The following is a 25,051-nucleotide window of genomic DNA, read 5'->3' as shown; positions in this document are numbered from 1 at the left end:
ATAATCCTCCTCATGCCCCACCAATTAGAATGTGTATTTACATTACTTTATATAAGAACTCTTTCAAATGAGATTAACTAATCCCCTTCTCACGAAATCGAAGGCGCCCTAAACAGAGTGAAACGTATTTGGAATTAGTATGTAAAAAGGGATCCAATAAATGTAATTGAATGACAAGAGTAACGACCTCATTATACATTAAAGCGTATTAGAAAACGCCCGCGTAAAGGCCTCGTGTGGACTTGTTCTAAAGAAGAGCACATGCACCACTGGTCAAAAACCATATATGTAGTTGATATATATATATATATTCACATATGTAATTTTCTGCTGCCGTGCCTTTACGACCAAACTGATGCTGTATCTAATGGAGAGACGCTTTATAATAGGTTATTTACTCTCTTGTTCCTCTTCCTTTGCAGCTTTTGTAGATTCGATTTTCGGATGCTCCCTGCCAACAAAGTTGCTGTTAAAAAAATGCATCTGTTCATACATTGCAACGTCTCCCGTGAAAGATTTGAATTATTACAATGTACCGCTATGTTGTTCAAATGAATGATCAATAACGTTTTAAGAATGTCGTATGATACCACACTATTTTATTACTGTTGAGATCGTTTATTGTAGCTGTATTCTGAAACGTAAAGAAATTCCAATAGCCAGTGGTTTTGTTTCACCTGATCCATATTGTGCCCCAATATGAGCCATTGTGGTTTTGTTTCACCTGATCCATATTGTGCCCCAATATGAGCCATTATCGTTAATATTACTGGTTGAGGATTGATGATGTCCCTCCATGCTCCAATCAACCAATGAAATTATCAACCCCAAAGCAGTTTCAGATGCGCTACTTCAAATACAACAAAATCCGTGCGTGGCCGCATTGGATGACATAGAGAAAAATATAACCATTTCCCACTTCAATAATGCTCGTGGCAAACGTGGAAGCCTGCACAGGGATTGATAATCCATGTGTGACATGGCACAATTCTTAAAACATTTCCTTGACAAAAAAATTAGGGGGAAGGAGGGGCACTATTCAATCGCTATGATGATCGAAATACAACCACGTAACTACAAGTTTGCAGATGATACCACCGTTGTAAGCCGTATTTCAAACAGCGATGAGTCGGAGTACAGGAAGGAGATAGAGAGCTTAGTGGAATGGTGTCATGACGACAACTTTTCCCTCAATGTCAAAAAAACAGAAGAGCTGGTCATTGACTTCAGGAAAGGGGGCGGTGTACATGTACATGTTAATCTCAATTGAAAACGTTCTTATATAAAGTAATGTAAATACACATTCATGATGATCGAAATACAAGATGTAACTGCACTGTGTAATGAATTGACCTGTACGATCGGTTTGTAAGACAAGCTTTTCACTGTACCTCGGTACAAGCGACAATAATAAACCAATAACAACACCAATACGTCCTTGTCTAAAATTATCAAACAAACAAGACGTATTAGCAAATCTGAATCAGAAAAGTCTCATTGCAAGATGCATTTCTTTTTGGCAATTTTCAGTAACACTTTTGCAATCGGAGCTGCAAGTCTTTTTTTTCGCTGATAACTTCCTCGTCTCAGTAAACGAACAAACGTGCAGACTTTAGGGATCTTAAATCATATCTTTAAAGTACAAGCGCTTGATAAAAAGCACATGGAAAACTATAGTAAAAATTGTTCGTTTCTTTAAGGAAAAGGTCGTCACTCGGGACGGGGTTATTTATGCTGCACATATTCCCTGATCGTTGGTCTCGTAAATCCCTCGACAAAGGCGCGGCAATGTCGGCAGAAAGAGATGAGTTCAAACCTTCTTGTGGCAGCTCAGAATGGCCTTGTTCCCGGTTAGGCATTCTCCATTGACTCGACGGTACTAATATCCACACCTAAATAATGACGAGAACAAAATGTTTAAGTTAAAAATATTTACTTTGCACCAAAAATAATCCTGAGACTCTGCAATGGCAGAATAGTTACCACAATATTCATGGCAGAGACTGACAGATTTTCTGGATACTCTGGGATATGGGGTTAGTGCGGGAAAGTGGCGCTGAGGTAAACGATTAGCCTTGACCTTATTGAACGGGAGAACAGAGGCGAGGAGCCAAACACTGTCCTCATTGTCCAATGTCTTATTTTCTTACGAATAAGTTATTTCAAACTGTATTATGCTCCCGGCGTTTCGTAAATTGAACGGCATTCGCGGGCTAAAACATTTTTCCCTCCTCCCCACCACCCCCAATGCATGTCAAGCCTTTAGCTCAACCGTTCCAAATGTTCCGCCTCCGATTCGTTCCATTTTGCTTCTCATTTATTTTGGAGACACTCAGAAAAACGTGTAGCACTTGTAGGACTCTCGACTGAAAAACATTTCGTTAACTGATCAATCCCAACTGGAAATACATTTCTAATACGCCAAGGCTGAGCAAAGTCCCTAGGACCTTCACGTCGTGTACAATAAATAAATAATTCTTCAAATCTATGATGTGAGGTGACCTATAGATGCTCTGCACAGTCTATGCATTAAGTACGCTTTACCAGAATATTTGGTGCACCGATTTCACAAACTTCCGACAGAATCTAACGCATGGACGTTTACATTTTGTTAGACGAAAACATTGGTGTCGTTTGTACGCCGCAGCTTCCTAAAGTTTGGTTTACTTTTGCTGAATTGGAGTCAAAAAAGGGAATTCGTTACCTTGTGTGCCACTTGGAAAGAATTAGCGGAAATCTTTCGGCAGGCCGCTGGAGTTCCGAGAAGTGAATCAACCCAGGGCAGAGGATAATTTAAAGTGGACTGCAGCGGTAACCCCGTACGCGGTATATGTGCAGTGAGTGTCTCTGTCGTAGGCGCGGCTGATGTGCCGGGGGATACTGCAAACTCCGCGCGAGAACTGTTCTAAGATTTTGAGAACAGGCTTTCTGGAATGCTTTATCTTTAGCCTTCCAGCTACCAGAGGCATCGCAGCTCAGGGGGTAAGCGCAATGCCGAGGAGAGGCTGGGGAGTTGCTGCCATTTATGGTTCCCCAGAAGGCCGGTGATTCTAACTCGGAAACCCAACAGGGAAAAAAAAACGGCAGAACTCTTCAACGTTGTCAGACTGTTTGTGTTTTCATATTTTGGTTCATTACGTTTTCGTTGCTGGTTCAGATTGGACTCTTCCAATAGTTGAGATGAAGATAAACTGCCATGAAGATTAGACCATGAGATTAACTACAAGACCTAGATGTATGAAATGTGCCGTTTCCTGAGTTTAAGTTGTTTTGCGTTTATCTTTGATCTTTCTTCTTGATTATCCTGCTGACATTCTTTGCGACATTAAGTTGTGGTGTGCCACGATGACCCATTTTTGCTCGTTAAGGTACATTATTCTTCCAAGTAGAAGTGTTTTATTAAAATGATGCAAATTGTCCCGCAGCTGATTTAGAATTAGCTTTGAGAATTTCTTTTGTAGCGAACATCAGAGGTAGTTAGCAGCAGCCAGTCCTTTGTGGTCGACCCCTCGGCAATAAGAAGGAAAAGCGTTATCTGCAAGGTAGAAATCACAAGGCTAATTCAAATCTGGGGTTCTGCTTTTTTTTTAAAAAAAGAAATAAACCCGTGATTATTTATTGTTCCATGCTGTAGTTTAATGAAGACATTGATGAACCGCCTGTCAGAGTTGTACGCTGAATACTTTCTTGCAAATGCTTGTTATTCTTCCTGCAAGGACATGATTTTATTTTGCTGTTTAACGAACGCTACAACTACATGAGATGTCGGCGCTATTTTTTATTATTTACTGTGCTGGCATTTGTTTCTTGTTCAAATCGGTCAGTGTTATCGATCCCTTGCCCTTGAGTGCAATGAAATCGCTATATATGTGGAAGAGAGCAAGACACTGACACACACACACACACACACACACACACACACACACACACACACACACACATTTACTCACACTTAAGACTGCAGCAACGTGAACGGCTGACACACCCTCGGACATTCACATGCAGAATTACAAACACGGGGAACGAACACAAAATGCTGGAGGAATTCAGCAGGTCAGGCAGCATCTATGGAGGGAAATTACATCACAAATTCAGTGTGCAAGCAAACTTGTGCGGTGTGGAAATAAAAGGGCTTGATACCTCTTCAAGTTTCGTTGAGTTTAATTCCCGGCTGGAAATTTCCATCATACTTACACTCTGAATAAAGTGAAAGAGCCAACTATTGCACTACTTTGCAATTGCAGCGTTTATGCATTGACTCTCTCCGCAGATGCTGCTTGATTTACTGAATATTTCCAGCATTTCCGCTTTTGTTTCAAATTTCCTCATTGCTGTCTCTCTCTCTTTCTGTCAAACATACAGGGTCTGTCACACTGACATCCACCTTGCTATTAAACATATACTGACACTTGGGCATGTTCTTTCTCGCACAATCGTACTCACTCTCAAAGAACACTCTTTCACACCTCCTTCTATGTACAAACAATGCTGGCACCTGTTTCGTAAAGTGATTACAACAGAGAGAGGCTGGGGTGCCAAGATATTATTGGTGTGAAGTAAAAAGAAATAGCAAAAAGAAATTCAATTCTAACCAATTGCTTTACAATGGATTACTGATCGATGGGAGGTCTACAATATTCAGTTGTAGCACAATTTTCCGAGAGCCAAGATGCCTCGTTTTATCCTCTGATGTTCTGAAATAACAACGAACTTTGCATTTTAATTCCATCAAAGTGACAGGTAAGCTACACCTCCCAGTGCAGCTGCATTGCATACGCGAGGGAGAAAAATGAAGGCGATGGAATGAGATCAGTAGCGCACCTTTGAGTGCCATTAAATCGCAGTAAAAGGCTACACGGAATTCGTTCGATGTCTGAAGACATTCGCTAGCATTGCGTAATAATGCTCCACAGCATTTATCTGTCACCAAAAAGTACAAAACAAAACCCGAATATATTGAAGCATGGTTTCCAAACGTTGAACGCTGATTACACATTTGTCCTATTGTCCTTCAATTGTAAAACAAAATCTTTGATGTGAACGTTTAGGGCAATCCCATTTGAAATAAATGACGGAGTTACTGTGGATTGAATGTTAAATTAAGCCCAGAAAGGCAGAGGAAATACAATTAACAGGAAGTGTAGCCATGGGGTAAAAGAAACGCTGTCTCTGGCGTGGTGCCTTTCCAAGTACAGACAATAAGGACATATGTTAATAATTACTGTACATGTAAGAAGTAGAGAGGGCCGTGCGTGTGACATGCCACAGACTGTGCAAAGTAAAACCCGCTCAATAGTATGTGAATAAATTAAAACAAAAAGTAGTTTGCACACATGGCGACCAAGAAAAGTCCTATCAGGGTTCAACGATTTCATGAATTGGAACCGGTTCACTTTTGCATTAATATTCCGTTTTCCCTCCTCGCAAAAGGATCTCACGTTTTCTTTCCACCACGCAGGTCTTTTTTGCTGTCTCTCCTGGAGTTATAATTTACACCTATATACCAATACAGGTCCCTGACTTGTATGATAACATTTATTGTGACGGGAGTTTGTTTGTGGGCTCTCCACGTCTAGAGTTCCTAATAAAGTAGAGGGCTTTACTTCACTTGCGCAGTTAAATGTGCCCGCCCATTCCTCGCCTTCTACCCGCAATTAATTTCATGTAGGTACATTGGCCAGTAGAGTGGCACTGTGCACAACGGACATACTCGCCCATCGCGAGTGCCTGGCGAATATTGACTGACAAACACCACCCCCCCCCCCCAGGTGAAATTCAAATTACAATCAAAGTGACTAAATTAAACATAAACCTCCATGCAATAAGTTAAAATGTAAGCAACGGCAATACACCAAGGGCACGGCATGCAGACCGCATAGCTCAATTGCACTCCAAATGGTCCCAAGTGATTAAGAGTAGGGTCACCAATCACGATGTACGTGGAGTAGTTATTATACATGATAGGGGGCGAGTAAAATAAAGCAGGTCAGGGGGTTCTTCCTGAGGTTGGTACATTTTTTGGGGGTGTTCCATTGCAAAGACTTTTTACATATTTCTGTAGACTTCAGACATGTGGGAAACCATTGGAGTGTGGCGAACCAAATTTACATTCCATTATGGCAAAAAGTTTCTATGGTTATTGTTCCATGTAATAACATAGCGTGGAATGCAAGATGGATGTTAATCGTGGAAAGCAACGTTAGATGAATCGCCGTCATTAGCTACGAATCAAGCAGTTCGTTATTTTACCGGGCAACATTCCTTTACAGACTTGAGAAGTGTTGTTAGTGCCGCCTGGGAGAACTCTGCTTCGAGCTGCCAAATTAGCAGAATTCCTAAACTTGGAAGGTTAACTCCTCGGATAAATGTGTATTTGAAACTATCGTTATAATTGCTATAGACATTGGCTCGCGCGAATGCTCTCACTGGAAACTATCCTCTCGTCATTTCATCGTGACGAATAATTTGCAGTTTCTCTTGTAACGTTGACAGGTGCAGACACTGGCGGTGGCCTGATTGAATTGTGACATTGACCAAGGGTCGGAATGAAATTGACCGGTTTGTGGAGATCAGTTTCACAAGCCTTATATACCACTCATTCATCCAAAGTTCGGGACTGTATTGGTTTTGGCGGGAGACGTTAACCCTTCCTATTCTCGCCTTTCCAATATTCAATCTTTCCATCAGACATACTGGATTATTTCTATACCATTTAGGATGCAAAGTTGCTCACACTTATCTGCAGTTTGTATTCTGCAGTTAATATTGAACATAACTAACCAATATCAAATGCTGTATAAACTATCTGGAGGTTTTTAATCACTGATGTAAATTTACTCATCTCCTCGCTAGTGGTGCTGAGATCGATTGATATTTGTTTCCATAATAAATTGCATGTGTTTCAATGTCAATCTGTAGGTATAAAGAGTGTTAATTAAAGGACATGAAGCGCAAGTAACATTTTACAAAGTATTTCAATTGACTATAATGCAAGCCGCGCCTTTTCAGGTTATTGTTCACAGTACACACATTAAAACAGGCGGAAACAGAGCCTATTAATTAACCATTTGTGATCACAGTTTCATATAAAATCAAGACTACAATAATCCTTTTAAAATCTTTGAAAGGATGTGACTGATTAAAATTACTTGATAAAATCTACCTTCAGTGCCACCCAGAGAGGTTCGTAACAACTTGGATACAGCAGTTTCCTCATAGATAGGAGGGACAAGTTACAATGAATGTCACACAAATATATAAACGCACGATGATACAAATGCACAGTGCTCCTTACCTACAGGCACATTGCTATATAAACGCATGCATACAAACTTCATGAACCTTTACATTTAATCACACACCGATAATCAGGCACACCAACAGCATTACAGTATTGTCACATGTTGTGCACAGATGGCTGACAATCATGCACAATTCTGTCGTGCAGAGATCATACGCGCCCACAACCCAACTTGTCCATTATGAATAAAGTACTGCGGAAGGAACAAATGATTTCTTGTTTCATTTGGTTGAATAGTTATATTTTCAAATACACTTCGCCCATGAAGTGTTCTATGAAAAAATTATTCAGTCATTTACTAGTTCTCATTTGAACATTAGCTAAATTGTACTCTTCTGCGCTCATTTCCTTTGGGGTTGCTTTTACAATTAATTCCATGGACTATTAGATTAATGCTGATTATTATTATTAAGAAGCTAGTGGGGAAATGAAAAAAAAGTATATTTAGTCCGGCACTCAACTAAGCATGGGATGTGCATTGCGTGTAACAATATTTCTTGTAGTCCAAGACTTTCATTTGACAAAAGAATTGGCCTGATCTGTAAGTGTAAATCCAGGGACTGCACCAACCGCACAACAGAATCGTTTTCAGCTTCACATCATAGAGAGTTTTGAAGGTCTCTGATCTACACCAGGTACCACTTCAAGGCCTCTAGTTATTGTTACCATTCAAGTATCTTAAGGTTAAGTTGAAAAATATTCCAAGTAATCATATTAAGAGCCATCAAGGCAATTAAAATGCTGCTTTAAAGTGAGAAATGTATAGATGAAAGAAGAAATCTTTCATTTTCAATTACTGAAACAAACTTTATTTCCTAACAGACTTATCGTTCAAGAGGCGTGGTCATTATGGCTTTTAGTTTGAATTACTTCATAAACAGGCCATAGAATTAGGACAGTATCCTGTTATAAACAATTTGACGCACTTTCTGGCCGAGGGAGAAAAAACATTACGCCATGAACACTGTGTCCTAAATAATATCCGCAGGTGTCACCATATCCATGACGACAATTTACTGCAATTGAAATTGGTGTTTACTCTGCTCATGGCGAATTGGTTTAATGAGGTATAACTAGAGCAGTTCTCTATAAGATCGAAATAAGGTGCTTATTAATATCTGCAGGGGTGGTTAGATAATTCCAGTCAAAACTGTTCGGGCAAGCTCAACTGTGCCTTTATCACGTGGCAAGACAGGAAGGGGACGGTACGCTATTGGTGCGCTTGGAAGATATATAGATACCATGGTATTTCAAGTAATAAACATGTCCTACTAGGTTAAAACATGCCTCTCATAGATTTTTATTAAGGAAAACCAATGTTGAAGTAAACTTTTCATTGAAGATATGTGCAAATGATAAATTCCGTGAAGTTTTATTTGTTCAATCCTGGAAGTATACTTTGAAGGTGATACAGTTTCCATTGTGTTAATATTTCAGGCTATCTCCACCAACGTCCAAATGTCATGCTTGGAAAGCAGTCCGAATATCGTAGGCTAGGATGCCATAAATCTATGGGAAATGGTATGTGAACCCCAGGGCATCCCAGGAAAGGTTACTTTCAGGATCCCTAAATGATTTGTGGACATCTTTCACCAGCTACAATGGGGGGGGGGGGGGGGGGGGGGGGGGGGGGGGGGGGGGGGGGGGGGGGGGGGAGGAGGAAAACCAAGTAACGACAATAGAAAGAGACATTGAGACATTGAGACATTGATCATCTGTACCGGATGAAACAGTTCCAATAACTAAGCCTACAGCTGCAAGAATGTTCCTCTTGGTATGACCATAATAATCAGAAATTCAACTCAATAGTCAATGTAAAGAGTGGAAATAGTATGGATTAAACTGAAAGAATAGGCTGCCTGCCCTATTTACTAGATTACTAAAAATATTTAATTGGCTGTGAAGTGCTTTGGGACATCCTAAAGTCATGAAAGACGTTAGTTAAACACAAGCTATTTCGATATTGCTAAAGAACAGATGTATTTTCACCTCACAGTTGTGGAGCCACATATTTTGTCTATTTTAAGTCGGACCTCCGTATTACTAAACTGATACGGAGATTGATGAGTTCATGAAGGTTTGGTTTTTTGGCGGTTATTGCACTCAGCCTTGTACGTGAGTTGTGTGAGGAGATAACACCATGGATTCTGTGCTTTTAATAGCGGTCTAATTGGAAACTCTTTCCAAGGAAAGCAATATTCAAGACAATGCTGAATAATCCAATAGTCTTTAGTTAAAAATATCAAATTTGATTTCTGGCCACAGGACGTTGCAATAACTATTCAAAGAAGATTTAGCCAACTTGGAATAATCAGTCTACTCAAGAAGACTGTATTTTTTGACTAATCATCAGGCATGTTGGCTCATTTTGTCGAGATTAGCCGATTGGCTGCAAGCGGTGAGGCTGTTTGGTGCTGGGTCCATAGTTAAACCATATTTACCGCAGGCATTGAAGTAGGTGTTAAAAATTTACGTTTAAAATAACATCAAGTAAGTTGCAATCTGCCTTCTTGAGATAGAAGTTTAGCCCAAGCTATCTTACAGTCTTAAGAAAGAGCCATTTTTTTTAAAAGGCGCCATCGACAAAGTCCTGATCACCAGCATGTAAAGTCAATGTTAAACAGCGCATTAGTTTCGAGGCCCACTTCGGGAAGAGTTTCTGAACACTTAAACTGTTGGACAGTATTTTAAACCCTCGAGAAACCCACCGACAACCGGGAGAATGTTGGTATTAACTCTGCTCTCTAGCACTGCAAACAGGTTGTTTATGGTGAATACGTTTCGTTGCTTCACGCGTTCGCAGGACTGATATACAGTCACTCTTCGCTCAATTCTGCTTGCTGAGTACTGGAGGAGCAATTAAAAAAACATTTAATTAAAAGCAAATCGGGATTCTGTTTGGGAAGTAAACCTGAGAACTTCCCCAACAAGGTATGATAGATAAAAGGCTGTACAAGAAGGGACAGGCTGGTTAAAATTCGCAGGAGATCAAAGTCCCACCTCCGCAATTAGGTGGAGTCCCCAAATTATCACATCGTACGATTAAGGTGCAAATAAGATCAAACAAACTTTTCCAAGTAGGTTCTTTCGATATAAACTGTAGAGAGAGGGGTATGAACAATAATGCTATATAATACTAGCACTGACAAAAAAAATCCTTCAGCTTTACAGTATTTCTAAAACATAATTACACTGTCAATATTGTTGGATACCGAGGAGTGTCCTGTTTTATTAAAGCGCCATTTCTAATTACGTTTAATGTTTCCATCTCGCTATAGTCAGTGGGGCAGGTATTCAGCTGACAGAGCGTTAGAAAGACTGGAGATATTCGCTCCCTTTCAGCGCTACGCTGTACATGTCCTAAACAACATGAGTTTGGTTAACAATATGTCATGTTTAATTCAACCTAAATGCAGCCACGCAGATCTTTGCAGCATTTTTATGCTGCACTGTCAGTCAAAGTGGTTACTTACGTAATCTCCCAGTCTTCTGGAGAACCGTGCAAACTAATAATAATTTAAAAAATACACACTGATCGGACTGCTTATAAGACGTGGCCATCCTAAGCATGACTATCCTTGCCCTTCTCACGAACATGCTTTGGGAATTGGGAAGCTTGCAGTGAAAGCTGTGTGAAACTGTTTCGAAATGTTATAATTTGAGGCGTTTTGCGGCACTGCTTTACGCTCCTCACTTCGCTGGATTTAATTATGTGGTGAAACGGACACCATATCACCCAGTTCTTGCACGTTATGCTCATAAATTGGCATTGCAGAACCACCTCTTTTTTTTATTAACCGACTTTCCAGCAAAGGGTGGCGCATGTTGGATATGGTGAAAGGAAGTTCATTTAATTCCAACCCCAGCGCACACAGAAACGTGCATAGTCGCAGTAGTTAAGATCACATTTGGTAGCCACATGCACTGAAACTGCACGCTTTTTTATGCTGTTTTCTCCACCAACAACTTTGGAACCATTATGAAACCGCCGCTACTGGATTAACCAAAAATAGTGTATCATCAACATTAAAAAAAATCAGAACATTGCAGGTTGGAAAATATTTCACCAACGCTTTTGATTAGAATGCAAGAGACTAGAACAAACTTTTGTTTCCCTGGCTGATGTGACAAACGTTTACATCGCCAAATGAAATAAGTGCAACGTGTATGTTGAAAGGTTTTGTAGTATTTGGCATGTAGTCAAACACGTAATCGGGCAACCACTGTGTTTTTGTAAGCAGCACCTGCTGATTTTTCCTGTCGATAAGGAATTGAACTATTGGCACATTTAAAGGCATCATTTTGTTTTGTTTTACGAAGCGAAACATTAAATCTACCCTTGAAGAATTTTTAAAATACGCACCGAAATATTTGGTTGATAAATTAATCTGAATCCTTATACAATACAAAGCCAGTTTAAACGAATAGTCAACTAAAACAGAAAATGCTCATAACACTTAATGGGTGTCTTCAACTTGAAATGTTAACTGTGTCTCGTCCACAGATTCTGCCTGACCTGCAGGGTATTCCCGGCATTTTCTGGTTTTATTTCAGGTATACATTTTAAAAAATCATTGAGTGAATACGCGGTTTGGTTGTATATTCGTGACGAATCTTGAAGTTTTCCTGATCTTTCCAACTACCACCATTGCATTCTTTCAATATAAAAATTGATTTGGCAGTCTCAGCACAAACTTCTATCTTATCAGTGAAACACAAAGCACAATAAAATTGAGGAAGACGGTCAAGTTATTATTTACATTAAGGTCGCACAATGCAGCAGAAGAGGAATTTCAACTATCCAGGGTTCCAAAGAAAGACAACTGAATAACGCCCGTGATGTGTGACTGCATTTTGAAGAGCGAGTGACAGATACAAGGGAAACCATAGATATAGAAATCGGCGATATTTTTTCCAAATGGATTCATGAATCTTCCACAAGTTGACTAAAAGAAATAAAGTGCACTTTTGCTTTATAGTCTTGACTACTACTATATGTATAACCTGCTCACGAAAGATACAGGACTTCCGGAATGATATGGAATTACATTGTGAATGACATGATAAATATGTGAACACATTCTGGGTGCATCAGTATATTTTAAGATAAAAGTCATTTCACTTTATTTTAGAACTATTTTTGTGTGACAATGATTTGATCAAGTATGTGTTGACTGATCATTGTTGACGGGATCCAAAATAATAAACCACTAGGTGGCAGTCTGCGCAAATATATTAGCAGAGAAGCCATCCAGCACAGTCGATATAAAAGCACTTCAGTTATTTTAACTTCAAACTGAAAAACACATTACCTCGACACAATAGAAAATATGTGACTTTAAAACTGAAGACATGCACAATAATTTAATGGACATTAAGATGAGAATGTGGTTTGGAATTATGTTTTTCCTCGACAATAATAATTAACAAAACTACTTAACACATCAATGCAGCAGTGAATGCGATACACCTCTATGCCTGAAAAATATTAGATGAAATCAGTCATTTCCTCTGCAACGTAATTTAATGTTTAAATGATACATGCAAAAAAAAAGACGATAAACAGTGGCAATGCATAACGTTCACTGCTAAGAATTGTCTTAAGCAGTAAAGTCGCAATGTATGAAACTTTTTTGGATACTTTCGTTGTCAGGATTATTCCTTGCATTTCGGCGTTGTTAAACCGATTTGGTGTGAATCTTTTCTACCAGAGAGGTGTGGCGGAACATAAGGACCTTGGAGACGGTGTCCATAGATCCTTAAAGGTGGCGGGTCAGGGCGATAAGATGATTTAAGGAGTAAAAGGAATGCTTCTCTTTAATTAGCCTAGTCTTAGAACATAAGAGCAGGGAGGTTATACTTGAATTGTAGACAACAATAGTTAGACCACAGCGAGAGTACTACGTATGGTTCAGGTCACCACATTACAGGAAAGATCTGATTGTACTGAAGAAGGTGAAGAGGAGATTTACGAGGAAGTTGCCAGGATTGGAACATTTTTGCTACGAAACAAAAACAGAGCCCGAGCTGATTTTCTTTGGAGCAGAGGAAGCTGAAGGGAGATTGGGCTGAGACACAAGAGACTGCAGATGCTGGAAATCTGGAGCAAAAGTGGGTCAAGCAGCATCTGCGGAGGCAAAGGAATCGTCGACGCTTTGGGAGATTGGATTGATGTGCACAATATAATTAGGGGCCTAGGTCAAATAAGTGGAAGGGACCCATTTTTGTTAGCAGATGGGTCAAAAATCAAGGAACATGGATTTAAAGTAATTGGTGGAAGGATTAGAGGGGAGATGAGGTATTTATTTTCCACCCAGAGGGTATGAGGGTTCTGAACCTCGCCAGCTGGGAGGCTGGTAGAGGCAGAAACACTCGTCGCATTTAAAATGCATTCTTGAGGAGCCGTAACCCGTAGGGTTCGGGAAACTGGGATTAGGTTGGGTAATTCTTTTCCCACCAGCACAGAAACACTGAGCCGAATGGCCTCTATCTGTGCTCTATTTTTTCTATGGTGTTATGACAGGCTTCTTTGAATTAAAGTCAGTTTCCTTGGCCACGAACCCATTTCTAACGCAGCAAATAAAAAGTAGCTCGGTAGATACAAACACTTATTTTTCACTATAACTATGCTCAACAAACTGGTACGATGGCTTTAACTCATTTGGATTAGTACTACTTCCGTCAGCAGAAATGGGGGCTCAAAACAATTCTATCTGTTTCTTGACTTCATTTTAGTCACTATTTTAAAATTAATATGTCCAATTGATGACAATACTCACTCGCAGTTTTTGGGAAGTAAAAGCTGAGGTTCTGTAGTCCCCTACTTATTTTTTAAAATTTCAGAATAGCCCTACAGTTCTGCGAGATTATAAGAATAAATTCGTTTTTTTGTACCAGTTTATCAATAGAATCTGCAGTCAAGTGCTATCGATAGGAATCTGCAGATTTAAAATTTATCTACCCAGCCAACTGGAAGTTAAACCTGTACATCTTGCGAAAAAGAATATTTGTACTTTATGGTTATGATTGAAATAATCATTTTTTTCCTAAATTAATTTGGTTTAATACTGCCGTTATTTTACGGCTGACAAAATGGGTGACAATCGAGCACCTATAAGCATAAAAACATAAGAGTTCTAACCATCACTTTGCAAGTGTGTTTGTGCATCTATGTGCCCGCGCGCGCGCTTCACAGATCTGACTTCAACCATTAATATGCAAATATTTTGATTGGGCGAACAAGATTGTGCTATAATTATAACTATTTTCAGTTGATATATGAATATTTAATTGTGAACAATTCAATAAGCTAAACTGAAATAATGTAAAATAAATAAATCATTAAGATGAATTAGTTGATTTGGTTATTGAAGCTGGCATTTTGAAGAGCCGAAGAGATCAACACTAGGTGCGGTTTGCAATCTGCACGTTCACGGCACTCTTATTTATGGTGAAAGCTCCAATTCTGTTCAAAGACACATCACAAACCCATAAAATATAGCACATGTTGCACTTTGATAGGGCTAAGGTTTGGCTGCATGAATTAAACACGTGCTTGACAATGTTTTTCACTGAACACTGCAACCCATTTGTCATTAATCAGTGCTTGTATTCTTCATTAAGTGGTATATATAAGCATTTAATTGTACCCCCAAAGCCACTAATTTCTGCACCGTTAAAGCTAACTTTGTCACTAACCTTTCTTATTATACAAGAATTGAACTTAACGGTAAAGGTAGACAGTCATTGAAGAAACAGATAAATTGGACCAAGTACAATTTCAATCTTACCCAAGCAAGTTGAGCAAAACTCTTATTTTCCCCATGGTGGAAACAAGATTGATTTACTCAACGATTACTTTTTCAGTAGTTCCAGGTTGATGGCAATTTGAAGGAATTAAGAACATAAAATACTACCGGCGCCTTCAAATGAAGTTGCACTAGTGATTTATGAGAACAACAATCTAATTCTTGACTGAGGTCACTATGAATACCCATTAACTGACTTCCCTGACTATTATTTTTGAATAATGCTGTTAATATCTCCACATAACTATTGAGGTTGCACAATCGCTTTGGATAACTTTACAAAACTACTGTTTAAAAAAAGGCTACTTAACAAAGGCTCTTCTTAAATAGAAGCACTTGAGAGATTTGGTAAAGCAAAAGAGAATGGCGCGGTTAGTACATCATGTGGCAAATACTCGGTCTGGTCTACCTTAACCATAAATAGAATTTAATCAACAACCCAAAATGCAGAAAAGAGCGTGGGTGAGGGAGAGGTGGGGACGTGGGGGGTGGGGGTGTAGAGGAGGGAGCGGCGAGGAAATGAATTAGAAGAGAATAAATAATCATAAATTTTCAGCTATTTGGTGGTCTTTAATTCATAATAAACCGGGAATATTCCGTCTGAGATTGAACATGGTCTTCATACGTATCCGAGTGTCCCATTATGGAGACCCTCCACACTTCTTGGAGCCATTAAAATAACGTGCAACTGTACCAACCGATAACAATATTTTAATATTTATATACAGTTCTAATACAGATAATATTCTAGACACGCTGAAGCAATAAGTGCAAACTAATACAGACATATATTGACAATATATATATATCTTGTCAAGTAAAATCTTCCAAATGCACCACAAACTCCGCTCTATAAACCTGTAAATGATTGAGTTTAATTTGATAATGGATTTAAAAGAATGTTAAATTAAGAACAAAATACACATCTTGATCAGCTTGAAGTTAGAAACCAGACAAATCCTCACAACGTAAGGAACCGCAACACATCAGATGCTCAACTGTTTATCTTGATTTTTATTTGCCCGTAGCAGTTCAAATTTAAGGAGGAAGTGACTTGTTTTGGCGCTTGTTTTTAAACTGAATTAAAGATTATAATTACTATCCGATTGTTTCTGAGAGACGAAAAGACTAATTAATATTCTTATCCTATTAAAATCATGTAAAGTCATCACTTGATTTCACAGGAAGTTCCGTTACAGCGAGGAAGGTTCGGTGATGTAATTATGTGAACTGGATTGTTTATGAAAACGATTAGCACCACTTTTATACCTAGTTTTGCTAGGATATGGTCATTTGAATAAATGAAAATTCCCAGGCCTGTAGAAAGGGCGATATTAATAAACACCCTCTCCGCTATTAATAAACACAATTGCACATTGTTTAACTGTGTTGATTATTATGCATAGTTGTTGGCTGGTGATAGTCGAAATCTAAATTTTATTATTTATAAATTCAGAACGTGAGTGTGAAACGCATTAAAGTAATACGGGCAATGTTTCCTTTAGGATTTGTATTGTTTTCAGATTTGTTCAAGATCTTGGTACATCAGTGTAAACTAGTGTGACATTTGTCGGTTGATGGGGACAGAAGTATTAACACAAATAGCTTATATAATAATCAGAACAACCTTTGTATTGTTTCTGAATATACATCCAACGCCATTTGCATTGATTTCTGAACATATTACAACATGTAGTAATTAGGTAGCAACTTAGGTTCGTGGTATCAGTACTGTACTTCAATTCTAACCACGGGTGAGGTCAACCAGAATACATGCATAATTCAAAGCAATTCACTACAACTCATACATTTTGTTTGGGATGAAATAAAACATAATTTCCCTAGCGCTCAAACCAAACTAAACTCTAAAGCTGCGGCTGTTTATTTGGACAATGACAACTTCGCTGAAGGATTAGCTTGGAAACTCGTGGGTTTATAGTCCCTTAGAACTTCAAACCGAACCCCACCACAGGTCTAGAACGGTCTTTGATGTGTCGACCCGGTCACTCTTACTAAACATTAAGTAATAACTGAAAGTCTGACCCTAAGATAAGGGAAATATTTTCTGACTGAGATAAAATTGAAAGATAATATTAACTGAATCGCTGGCTCAAATTATGTTTAAACACTTAGTGAATTCCATTGTAACAATATTAAAAAGGTCCGTTCATATAGGTTGTGTGTATCTTGCCCATAGGTAAGACTTGAACATTTTACAGGCGCGGTCTGTGGTGATTCTTCAGTATTCAGATAAATAACCTGCTCAGATTTGTATTATTTATTTATATTTATTTACACACGACTTCAGTAAGGATTTTAACTTCTCCAGGAAGGAAACATGGCTGTGATAGACCAGGACCCCATTTCATAAGGGCCCCATTCACCTCTTTGCACGGCTTCGAGTGTTAACAATATGGAAATAGCCTCCTTGACGTCACTCTTGCAGCATTAATAACTCATAAGAATAAAACACCGCGATATTTAAAACATTAAGGGTTTAATTGCTGCAGTTCCATGAATCGCATGATCCGTTGCCTTAACGCAATCATTAAGCCGTGCAACAATGGGACACAGTGAAAGGTACTTTGCCACTTTAAATTGGTGATTGGCATTGTACAAAACCGCAGTGTACACACGGCAGTCGTGATAAGCGATTCACATTACAATGTATGCACGGGCAAATTCTAATTGCCAGCGTTCAATATTTCCGATGACATCTGATAAGAACTGCTACTGAAAGTCCGATTTCTGCCCCCAAAACACGTACAACTGTCCATAAGGAGGAACCTCTCTTTTAAACTCAACGCCCGGAAATACAGTGGGAAAGAAGAAAAAATAAAATCGCCGATTAGCAAGATGTTTCCCCGTTTAATCCCTCATTCTGAATGAATTTGGCAAATACCTGTTTATAGTGTGCTCTTGAATGATCGAGAGTGATACACAGAGGCTTTTAAAAAATTATTTACTTAATGCAGCCCGAACTATTAACACACAGCAAGAGGAAGGGATATTAAAGCACCCAGGAACCACACAGACTGCGCAGAGTCGATATAATTATCTAATAGCATAATTCCCCTACCTGACCAATAGAAATATAGGGACTCAGTCCGAACAAGGTCCCTGGACGCGAGGCAGCAACTAAACCAAGGAGCGAGCCGACACTAAGGGAGACTGCGCGCTTTTCATTCGATGGCGATTTAGATTTTGTTGTTTTAGTAATCATTTCTAAACCCCCTTCTAATCCTGCGTTACTGTTACATATTGTGCGATGCGGAGTAAATTTAAAGAACGTTGCGACGTGAGTTGGAGAAAATTCAAGGAGCAGATTAGGAATCCACGCATGCAAATTTGCCTCCGCAAAAGTTTCATTTCTGCTTTTGCAGGGAGTGTTTCTTTACAAGGACCTTTGGCAAATCGAGTTGGGGTTTCGGCCAAACACCTACTCCTTGCTGGACGATGAAGCTGTGAGTGGTCGGCGAGGCTTTATTGCCTGGTGCTTCGCTCCATTCCGTACGGACGGAATCCGCCTCTCCGGGTTTAAAGAGCATTTGACGCACTTAAGAGTCTCCCCTCAACCTCAAGGCGAGTAATAGCGACCAATCATCAAGCCATTACAGGGCTTCAGTGGAAGCTGTTTATGTGATATCAGCACTAATTAGCTCATGAACTAACAAGTCGTTTGCACAACTTTCCAGCCGTGTGATAAAGTGACCGCATAGATGGATTGTCCCTGGACTATGTGGCCACATCGTTTCTAAAGTGTTCGCGGACCAACTTTTAATGTACTCTTCCTCAATCTCAGCAGTAATACTTTTTCTTTTGGGGGGGAGTATCGCACAACCGCCCATTTTTCTCTCTCTCTCTCTCTTGCACTGAGGATATACTGACTGGCAAAACCATGTTCCAGCCAACACCTAAGCGGTGTTTTACCATTGAATCTCTAGTAGCCAAGGATAGTCCACTGCCTGCATCGAGATCAGAGGAACCTATAAGGCCAGCCGCTCTCAGCTATGCGAACTCTAGCCCCGTGAATCCATTCCTGAACGGCTTTCATACCAGCGGCAGAGCAATCTACTCCAATCCGGAGCTGGTGTTCGCTGACGCGGTCTCTCACCAAACCAACACGGCGGTACCGGTTCACCCAGTCCCTCCACATGCTTTAGCAGCTCACCCTCTGCAGTCGTCCCATTCTCCACATCCCTTATTTGCATCGCAACAAAGAGACCCTTCGAGTTTCTATCCATGGCTAATACACAGGTACAGATATCTGGGACACAGGTTTCAAGGTACGTCCAATTTTAATGCACTGATTTTTGATTTTCTTTCTCAATGCATTGCAGAGGGATTTCCTGCTCCCCAAGTCCGCCGTGACAGATCTATATTTACGGTCTCTCCGTACAGCACCACTCTAACTTATAGTCTAGTGAAGGAGACCGAAAGTTTGATGCGGGAGTTCGCTGCCGGGCCCCTGTGCAGAGCTCGGCGGAGAGCTGCCCTGCTTTGAGAGTTGTGGAAGTCGTGGGGGGAGACGCTGTTTGTAATTCCCCAACCTTCAGAGGCCGTGTGTGGCAAACAGCGAAAACGTCTTACAGGAGCGGGCTCATAGTTGGTTTGCAATTGTTGGCTTTTGTACGGGTTTAGCCTTGGCCGGCGATCTCTCCAACACACTGCACTTTAATGCAGCGCATTCGCGCCAGCTTTAGAAACACACTTGCAGGCGATTTTCATTTCGTTTCTGAGTCAGTCCCATTATTGAGTATTGAAGTGCCAGGAACCGACGGCGTTGTCTGCACTGTGCTTCCGTCAGGGAAAATCTGCGGATTTCCATCACTCCGACCGTCTCGCCATTTTTTTGCATCTTTTTCCCCCTCTTTAAGTGACCGCATATCCAAGTGAATTATATATATTTAAAAAAAACATTCCAATTTGTTTTACTAAATGGAATTGAGACGAGTGGGTTAAAAGAGTTAAGGCAATATTTTTCAGGCTGAACATTTCTTAAATGAAATAAATGCATTTGCCAGTAAACTAATTACTTTTAATCGGTGTTTTGTTCATGTTACCCTTCACGGGGAGATTAAAGTGTTATCCTTGATGTGTAAAGGTCAATAAATTGACGATTATATCTTGCTGCTGAGTTTTGGTTGTGCAGCGATAAATATTTTCGACTCTGTATTCGTTCAGGTTGACAGGCAGTGGTGTATAACTCTCGCTCGATGTATTTATTTCAAAGATATTATGTTTATTTGAAGGATATTAAATTAAACGAATTCAATAAATTAAATCGACATTAACTGCAGTGCTAAGACGTTGGGAGGGTAGCGGCTATAACGCTGACGCTTCAAAGTTTACATTGCTGTTTCGATGAATGTAACTAACTTCTGTACGAATTGAATTCTGGAAACTGGAAATGATTTTCAAAACTGCCATCAGCGGCAAGATTTAGTGGCGTTACAAGGCAGCCCTGAATTCTTTTTGTTGACTTCTTTTATGATTCTCAGGAAACGAGACAAGCCCGGAGAGCTTTTTATTGCACAATGCACTCGCCAGAAAGCCCAAACGCATCCGAACGGCCTTCTCGCCGTCTCAGCTGCTGAGACTGGAGCACGCCTTTGAGAAAAATCACTATGTGGTGGGAGCAGAACGGAAACAACTGGCCCACAGTCTCAGTTTAACAGAAACTCAGGTGAGAAAAATCGTGAATTTGCCCTTAAAATTACTCGCTTCTCTCTCTCTCTCTAATTGTTGACGATTTTATTTTTCATTACAAAATAACTGTGCCTGTGAAATTACATGGAAACAAAACTTGGTTCTAAACACATAGTAGCAATAGTTTTTAATGTAATACGCCTTGGTGAGTTTTCAATGAATTTTTGATACCTTTTTAACGGGTTGTTGTAAAAGTGGATGGATTTTTTTTAACCTAAATGCTGAGGCGACAGAAGTAGGGCGTTCTGGTCAAGTATATTCGTGCAGGGAAGATGCTGGGCAATTCCAGACGCTTTTCTTTATTGGTGTGCTCATTTAAAATTTCCCTAAAATGCTCGTTAAAATATTTATCAAAATAATGAAGGGAAATTATGCAATTTTGCGTGACGTTGATCATATATATTCAACGTTTAGTGCTAATAGGTGATAGTTTAGAGTTGAACCTGGCCATTTATCTGGCCGAGATCCGCGCTGTTGCTGATTGTACTCGCGAATATTAAAAGCCGTTTATTTTGGCCTTTGGGTTTTGTCAGATATGAATGATGTTTGGGATCCTCAGCGCTGCCACTTAGGAAAAGGAGTCACCGAGAAGTACTGATGACATCTGACATTTCACGTCCCGTTGAATATTTGCATCAGATCATTTCTGTCAGCAAGCTCTTTGCAGCCGCGAAATCTTAATGACAATTGAAAAGTGGAGTGTGCGCAGGTACAAAAAAAGGTGGAAGAGATTTGAGTAGGAAATAGCATGAACGCGGGCTCGCACTCTGTAAAAGTCTGTGGACAAGCTTCATTTTAGAAAGCTTTGTGCTTTTCAAAATCATCTCGGGCAAAACATTGAGTAGGAACAAATAGGTCCCCTTCTCCATTTGCCTGTCGAACAAGGGAGCGGTCAGGCTTAATTTCCTATTTAATGTGTTCTTTAAGGTGGCTTTGTGTGATTGCGAATCGATGCTGGCTGGGTGCTTTTGTCTGGGTGGCGGGTTTGGCCTGAACAAGGGAGACCCCTTTGGAGACCAGCAGCCTCCCCCTCAATTAGGGAAGAGAGAGAGAGAGAGAGAGCAGGTTGTTTTTCATGCGGCAACTAACGAACAAGAGATTTCCAATGCAAATCCGTGTTTGTGTGCATTTATATATAAGCACACTCAGATGTCCGTGTACCAATTTCATCTTTAACCTGGCATCTTTATTTTCAGGATTTAAAAATGTCCGCAAGGTATTTGCATCACCTATGCACTTGCAAAGGCAATTAGTATAACTCCTCTTCCATATTTTAGCATGCTGGCCATCGCTCTCAGTGAGAGGTGCATAGAGATTTTAGAATATAAATCTGGGAGAATTTCAGATTTTAAAATGATGGCCACACGTAACCCGTTTCAAAGTGAAAGCATTGATCTTAGAACTGGTGTGTGTGTGTGTGTAAAGTAGTTGACTGCGGAGTGCGGCCCTTTTCCCTCCGAGACACTTGTGCGCAACTTTATAATATCGCAGTCACCGAGTCGAGATTTTCGCTTCAGAATACTGAGACTGGAATTAGAATTGCTTTGATTTATTTTTGTCAAGAAATTTGAAGCCAGTGTGCGCCCTACAAAATATGAGGCAAGGTTGCAAAAAAAACATAAAAGGGTGTTTGTGCGAATTTCCTATTGCTCTAAAAACGCCATAGGGGGTGGGGGTGACAGTAGGATTATTGGGGGGGGGGGTTGACAAAAGACAAGGATGGGTGGTCAGCAGAACAGGTTCACAGTTCGAATTGGAGGATGGTGCATTTTAGCCTTTATTTTATTTAATCAAATAGACGCAATCTAAACTTTCCCCTCCGATCTTCACCGAGCTAATTATTACAGTGCAACGATTTACAGAATAATAGTCCTCTGCCTGGAACATATTTCTTTACATTCGGGTTTAATTTTAGGACACGTGTATATATATTTTACACGCCATGAATGCTCCTGAAATCAATTAATGTAACAGGAGAAAAATCTCTAACCAATCGGTCCTGTGCAATTCCAAGCAAATCAGCAATAATCAAAACTATCGTGTGTTCTTACGAAAAAGAAGAAAATTGTTTGTGTAACTGATAAACGCCGAGCAAGCCTATAAGAGAATCCCACACAATAAAATTCATGTATTGATAAAATTAATATGCAAATATAATTTGCCTTTTATTGTCGAATTCATTGGAAATTTCTGGGATTTTTTTTCAGGTAAAAGTATGGTTCCAGAACAGAAGAACGAAATTTAAACGGCAGAAGTTGGAAGAGGAGGGGACAGATGCACAGCAGAAGAAAAAGGGGACCCACCATGTCAATCGATGGAGACTTGCGACCAAACAGGCGAGTCCTGAGGAGATCGATGTCACCTCGGACGATTAGAACTGAAAACAGAAATCTATGTTAAACTATAGTGTTACTTTCAAAACAGCAGAGTTGCTGATGTAGAAAAGGGGAAATAAAAACACTTCATCCAAAATGCAATTCCTGTGACGAGGCAGCTGGGGTAAAGAAGAGGTCCAAGAGGTGGCACTACGCGCACCGTAAGCTGTCCAGAGGCAGCAATCAATCAACTCCGGGCAAGATGATTGACAAGCGGACTTCTTCATTTTATTGTAAGGCAGTTCGCTTTTACGCGTACTTCTAATCCAATTCCGGACTTTTTGCACTTCCGAATTCAAATTATAAAGAACTGAATGGAACATAAATCTAAAATCCACACCTGTTTCACAAACTTGAATTGCATGTGAGCCGCTCAAGAAAAAGATGGATTATTATAAATACAAAAAATGCGGGACTTATTTTTATTTTTTCTTATTTGCTTTAAGAGAGGTTCTGTCAGCTGTGTGCTTTTTACAGAGAAAATTTGCTGTTTAAAAAAAAACTCCTGTTAAATAATTATACCTTCTGGCGTCGACGTGATTGTGATACAGCTTTGAGGTAGAAGTGCTGCGTTTTTAATGTTCACAAAACCAATAAAGAAAGTTAGACATCTTTGGATTAACAAAAAAACATTTTGACCACAATTTCGGTCCTTTATTTAAAATAAGAAAACTTTTTTAATTATAAGAGAATTCCGGAGTTTTCTTTGTTCGTCAGTTTGAAGCGAAAGCAGAATTCCCGTGAGGTGACATGGTTTGGCTGAACTTGCTTGCAAGTTGCTACAAAAAACTAGGAGTAAAAGTCATTAGCCATCTCTGGGCGGCTGTGGGTCAACAAAGCACTGAGCTTGTTAATACGTGTTTATTGCGACACTAAAGTGAAAGATGTCTCTGTAATGTCTTCTATCGAATGTAAATACTTGTGTTTGTTGAGTTTGTTGCAATTCTAACACATTATACTTCCAAGAAGTATGTCATTGTCATATTTTGTCAATAAAGATTTATCCATTTGCTGCTCAGAGTAATCAAATTAGTGAGACATGTATGGGTTTTGTTCAAATCAAAATGACCCAACTCTGTCCCATAATATTGACTGGATTTTGTAATCTATTTAACTCGATTGACATTATTGAATCAATTAACCCTTTGAATTCTCAGTTTCTGACCCATTTCAGAACGCGGGCTTTTCTCCCCACCACTTACATCCGCAAAGGTACAGTCCCCATCATGTATTGTATTACTAACTACTATATTAAGGGACCATTAAGGACGGCTGATGCTAGATAACTATTTATTTTATTTTATTTGCATGTGTTTTGAAATGGAATGGTATATTTTATATATAAAAGTCGAACGTCTCTCCCGCGATTAAGTTATTAAACCATTCTCTACGTGATTGGGCGGAATCCAAGTCTTCATTGTTTTGACATTTTTCTACTTATGCTTTTTTTGTCATCATATCAGGATAGATAGCAGAGGTGCGCAAACAAATTAATTTGTCGGTGTTTGATATGTGGCGAAACTGTACCTTGCAAGAAAGGGTATAGAATTTTATTAATTTAATTGAAATCGCAATTAAAACTGTAGCATTTGAACTGTTTGTAACCAGCTCTTGACTACAAAACGGGTTTCTGAGCCAAGCAATGTTTTTCATGGTTCATTTACGTTTCATCCTGATAGACTGCATTAATCAGTTTTATTTCCATTGACAGAAACCTCGTCTGCTCTGTATAGCTACAAAGAGTCCTGAAATCTTTTGTGAAAGTGCAAATCAGTTTAAGCAATTATCATACCAGGAATATGAGGAAAGCGGAGGCAGTGCCACTGGTTCGTTTAATCTCTTAATCCGTGAATAGAGGG

General features: G+C 39.6%; 1 protein-coding gene and 1 long non-coding RNA gene across 3 annotated transcripts; one reads left to right on the top strand and one right to left on the bottom strand.

The window, feature by feature from the left end:
• Positions 1-406: 406 nt before the first annotated feature.
• On the bottom strand, positions 407-18,322 carry LOC127577016 (uncharacterized). 2 transcript variants are annotated; one of them, XR_007957305.1, is made up of 3 exons: positions 18,188-18,322; positions 2,705-3,535; positions 407-1,892 (listed from the first exon to the last, which is right to left on the bottom strand). It is a non-coding gene; the product is annotated as an uncharacterized LOC127577016 (long non-coding RNA). The 2 variants fall into 2 exon arrangements; XR_007957304.1 differs by lacking the exon at positions 18,188-18,322 and adding an exon at positions 10,774-10,905.
• emx2 (empty spiracles homeobox 2) lies at positions 18,218-24,204 on the top strand. Its single transcript, XM_052027873.1, has 3 exons — positions 18,218-19,394; positions 20,610-20,794; positions 23,025-24,204. The coding sequence occupies exons 1-3, from the start codon at positions 19,007-19,009 to the stop codon at positions 23,190-23,192; spliced, it is 741 nt and encodes a 246-aa protein (XP_051883833.1). The 5' UTR covers positions 18,218-19,006; the 3' UTR covers positions 23,193-24,204.
• Positions 24,205-25,051: the final 847 nt, after the last annotated feature.

This window comes from Pristis pectinata, chromosome 12, assembly GCF_009764475.1.
Source record: "Pristis pectinata isolate sPriPec2 chromosome 12, sPriPec2.1.pri, whole genome shotgun sequence".
Lineage (NCBI taxonomy): Eukaryota > Metazoa > Chordata > Chondrichthyes > Rhinopristiformes > Pristidae > Pristis > Pristis pectinata.
The sequence above is the reverse complement of the archived record's forward strand: the minus strand, read 5'-3'. Positions and strand labels throughout refer to the sequence as shown.

Bases quoted from the DNA above. Each gene is read 5' to 3' on its own strand.
- emx2 (XM_052027873.1), top strand. From the start codon at position 19,007: ATGTTCCAGCCAACACCTAAGCGGTGTTTTACCATTGAATCTCTAGTA. The intron at 19,395-20,609 runs GTACGTCCAATT...TATGATTCTCAG, and splicing joins TCTGGGACACAGGTTTCAAG to GAAACGAGACAAGCCCGGAG. The intron at 20,795-23,024 runs GTGAGAAAAATC...ATTTTTTTTCAG, and splicing joins TCAGTTTAACAGAAACTCAG to GTAAAAGTATGGTTCCAGAA.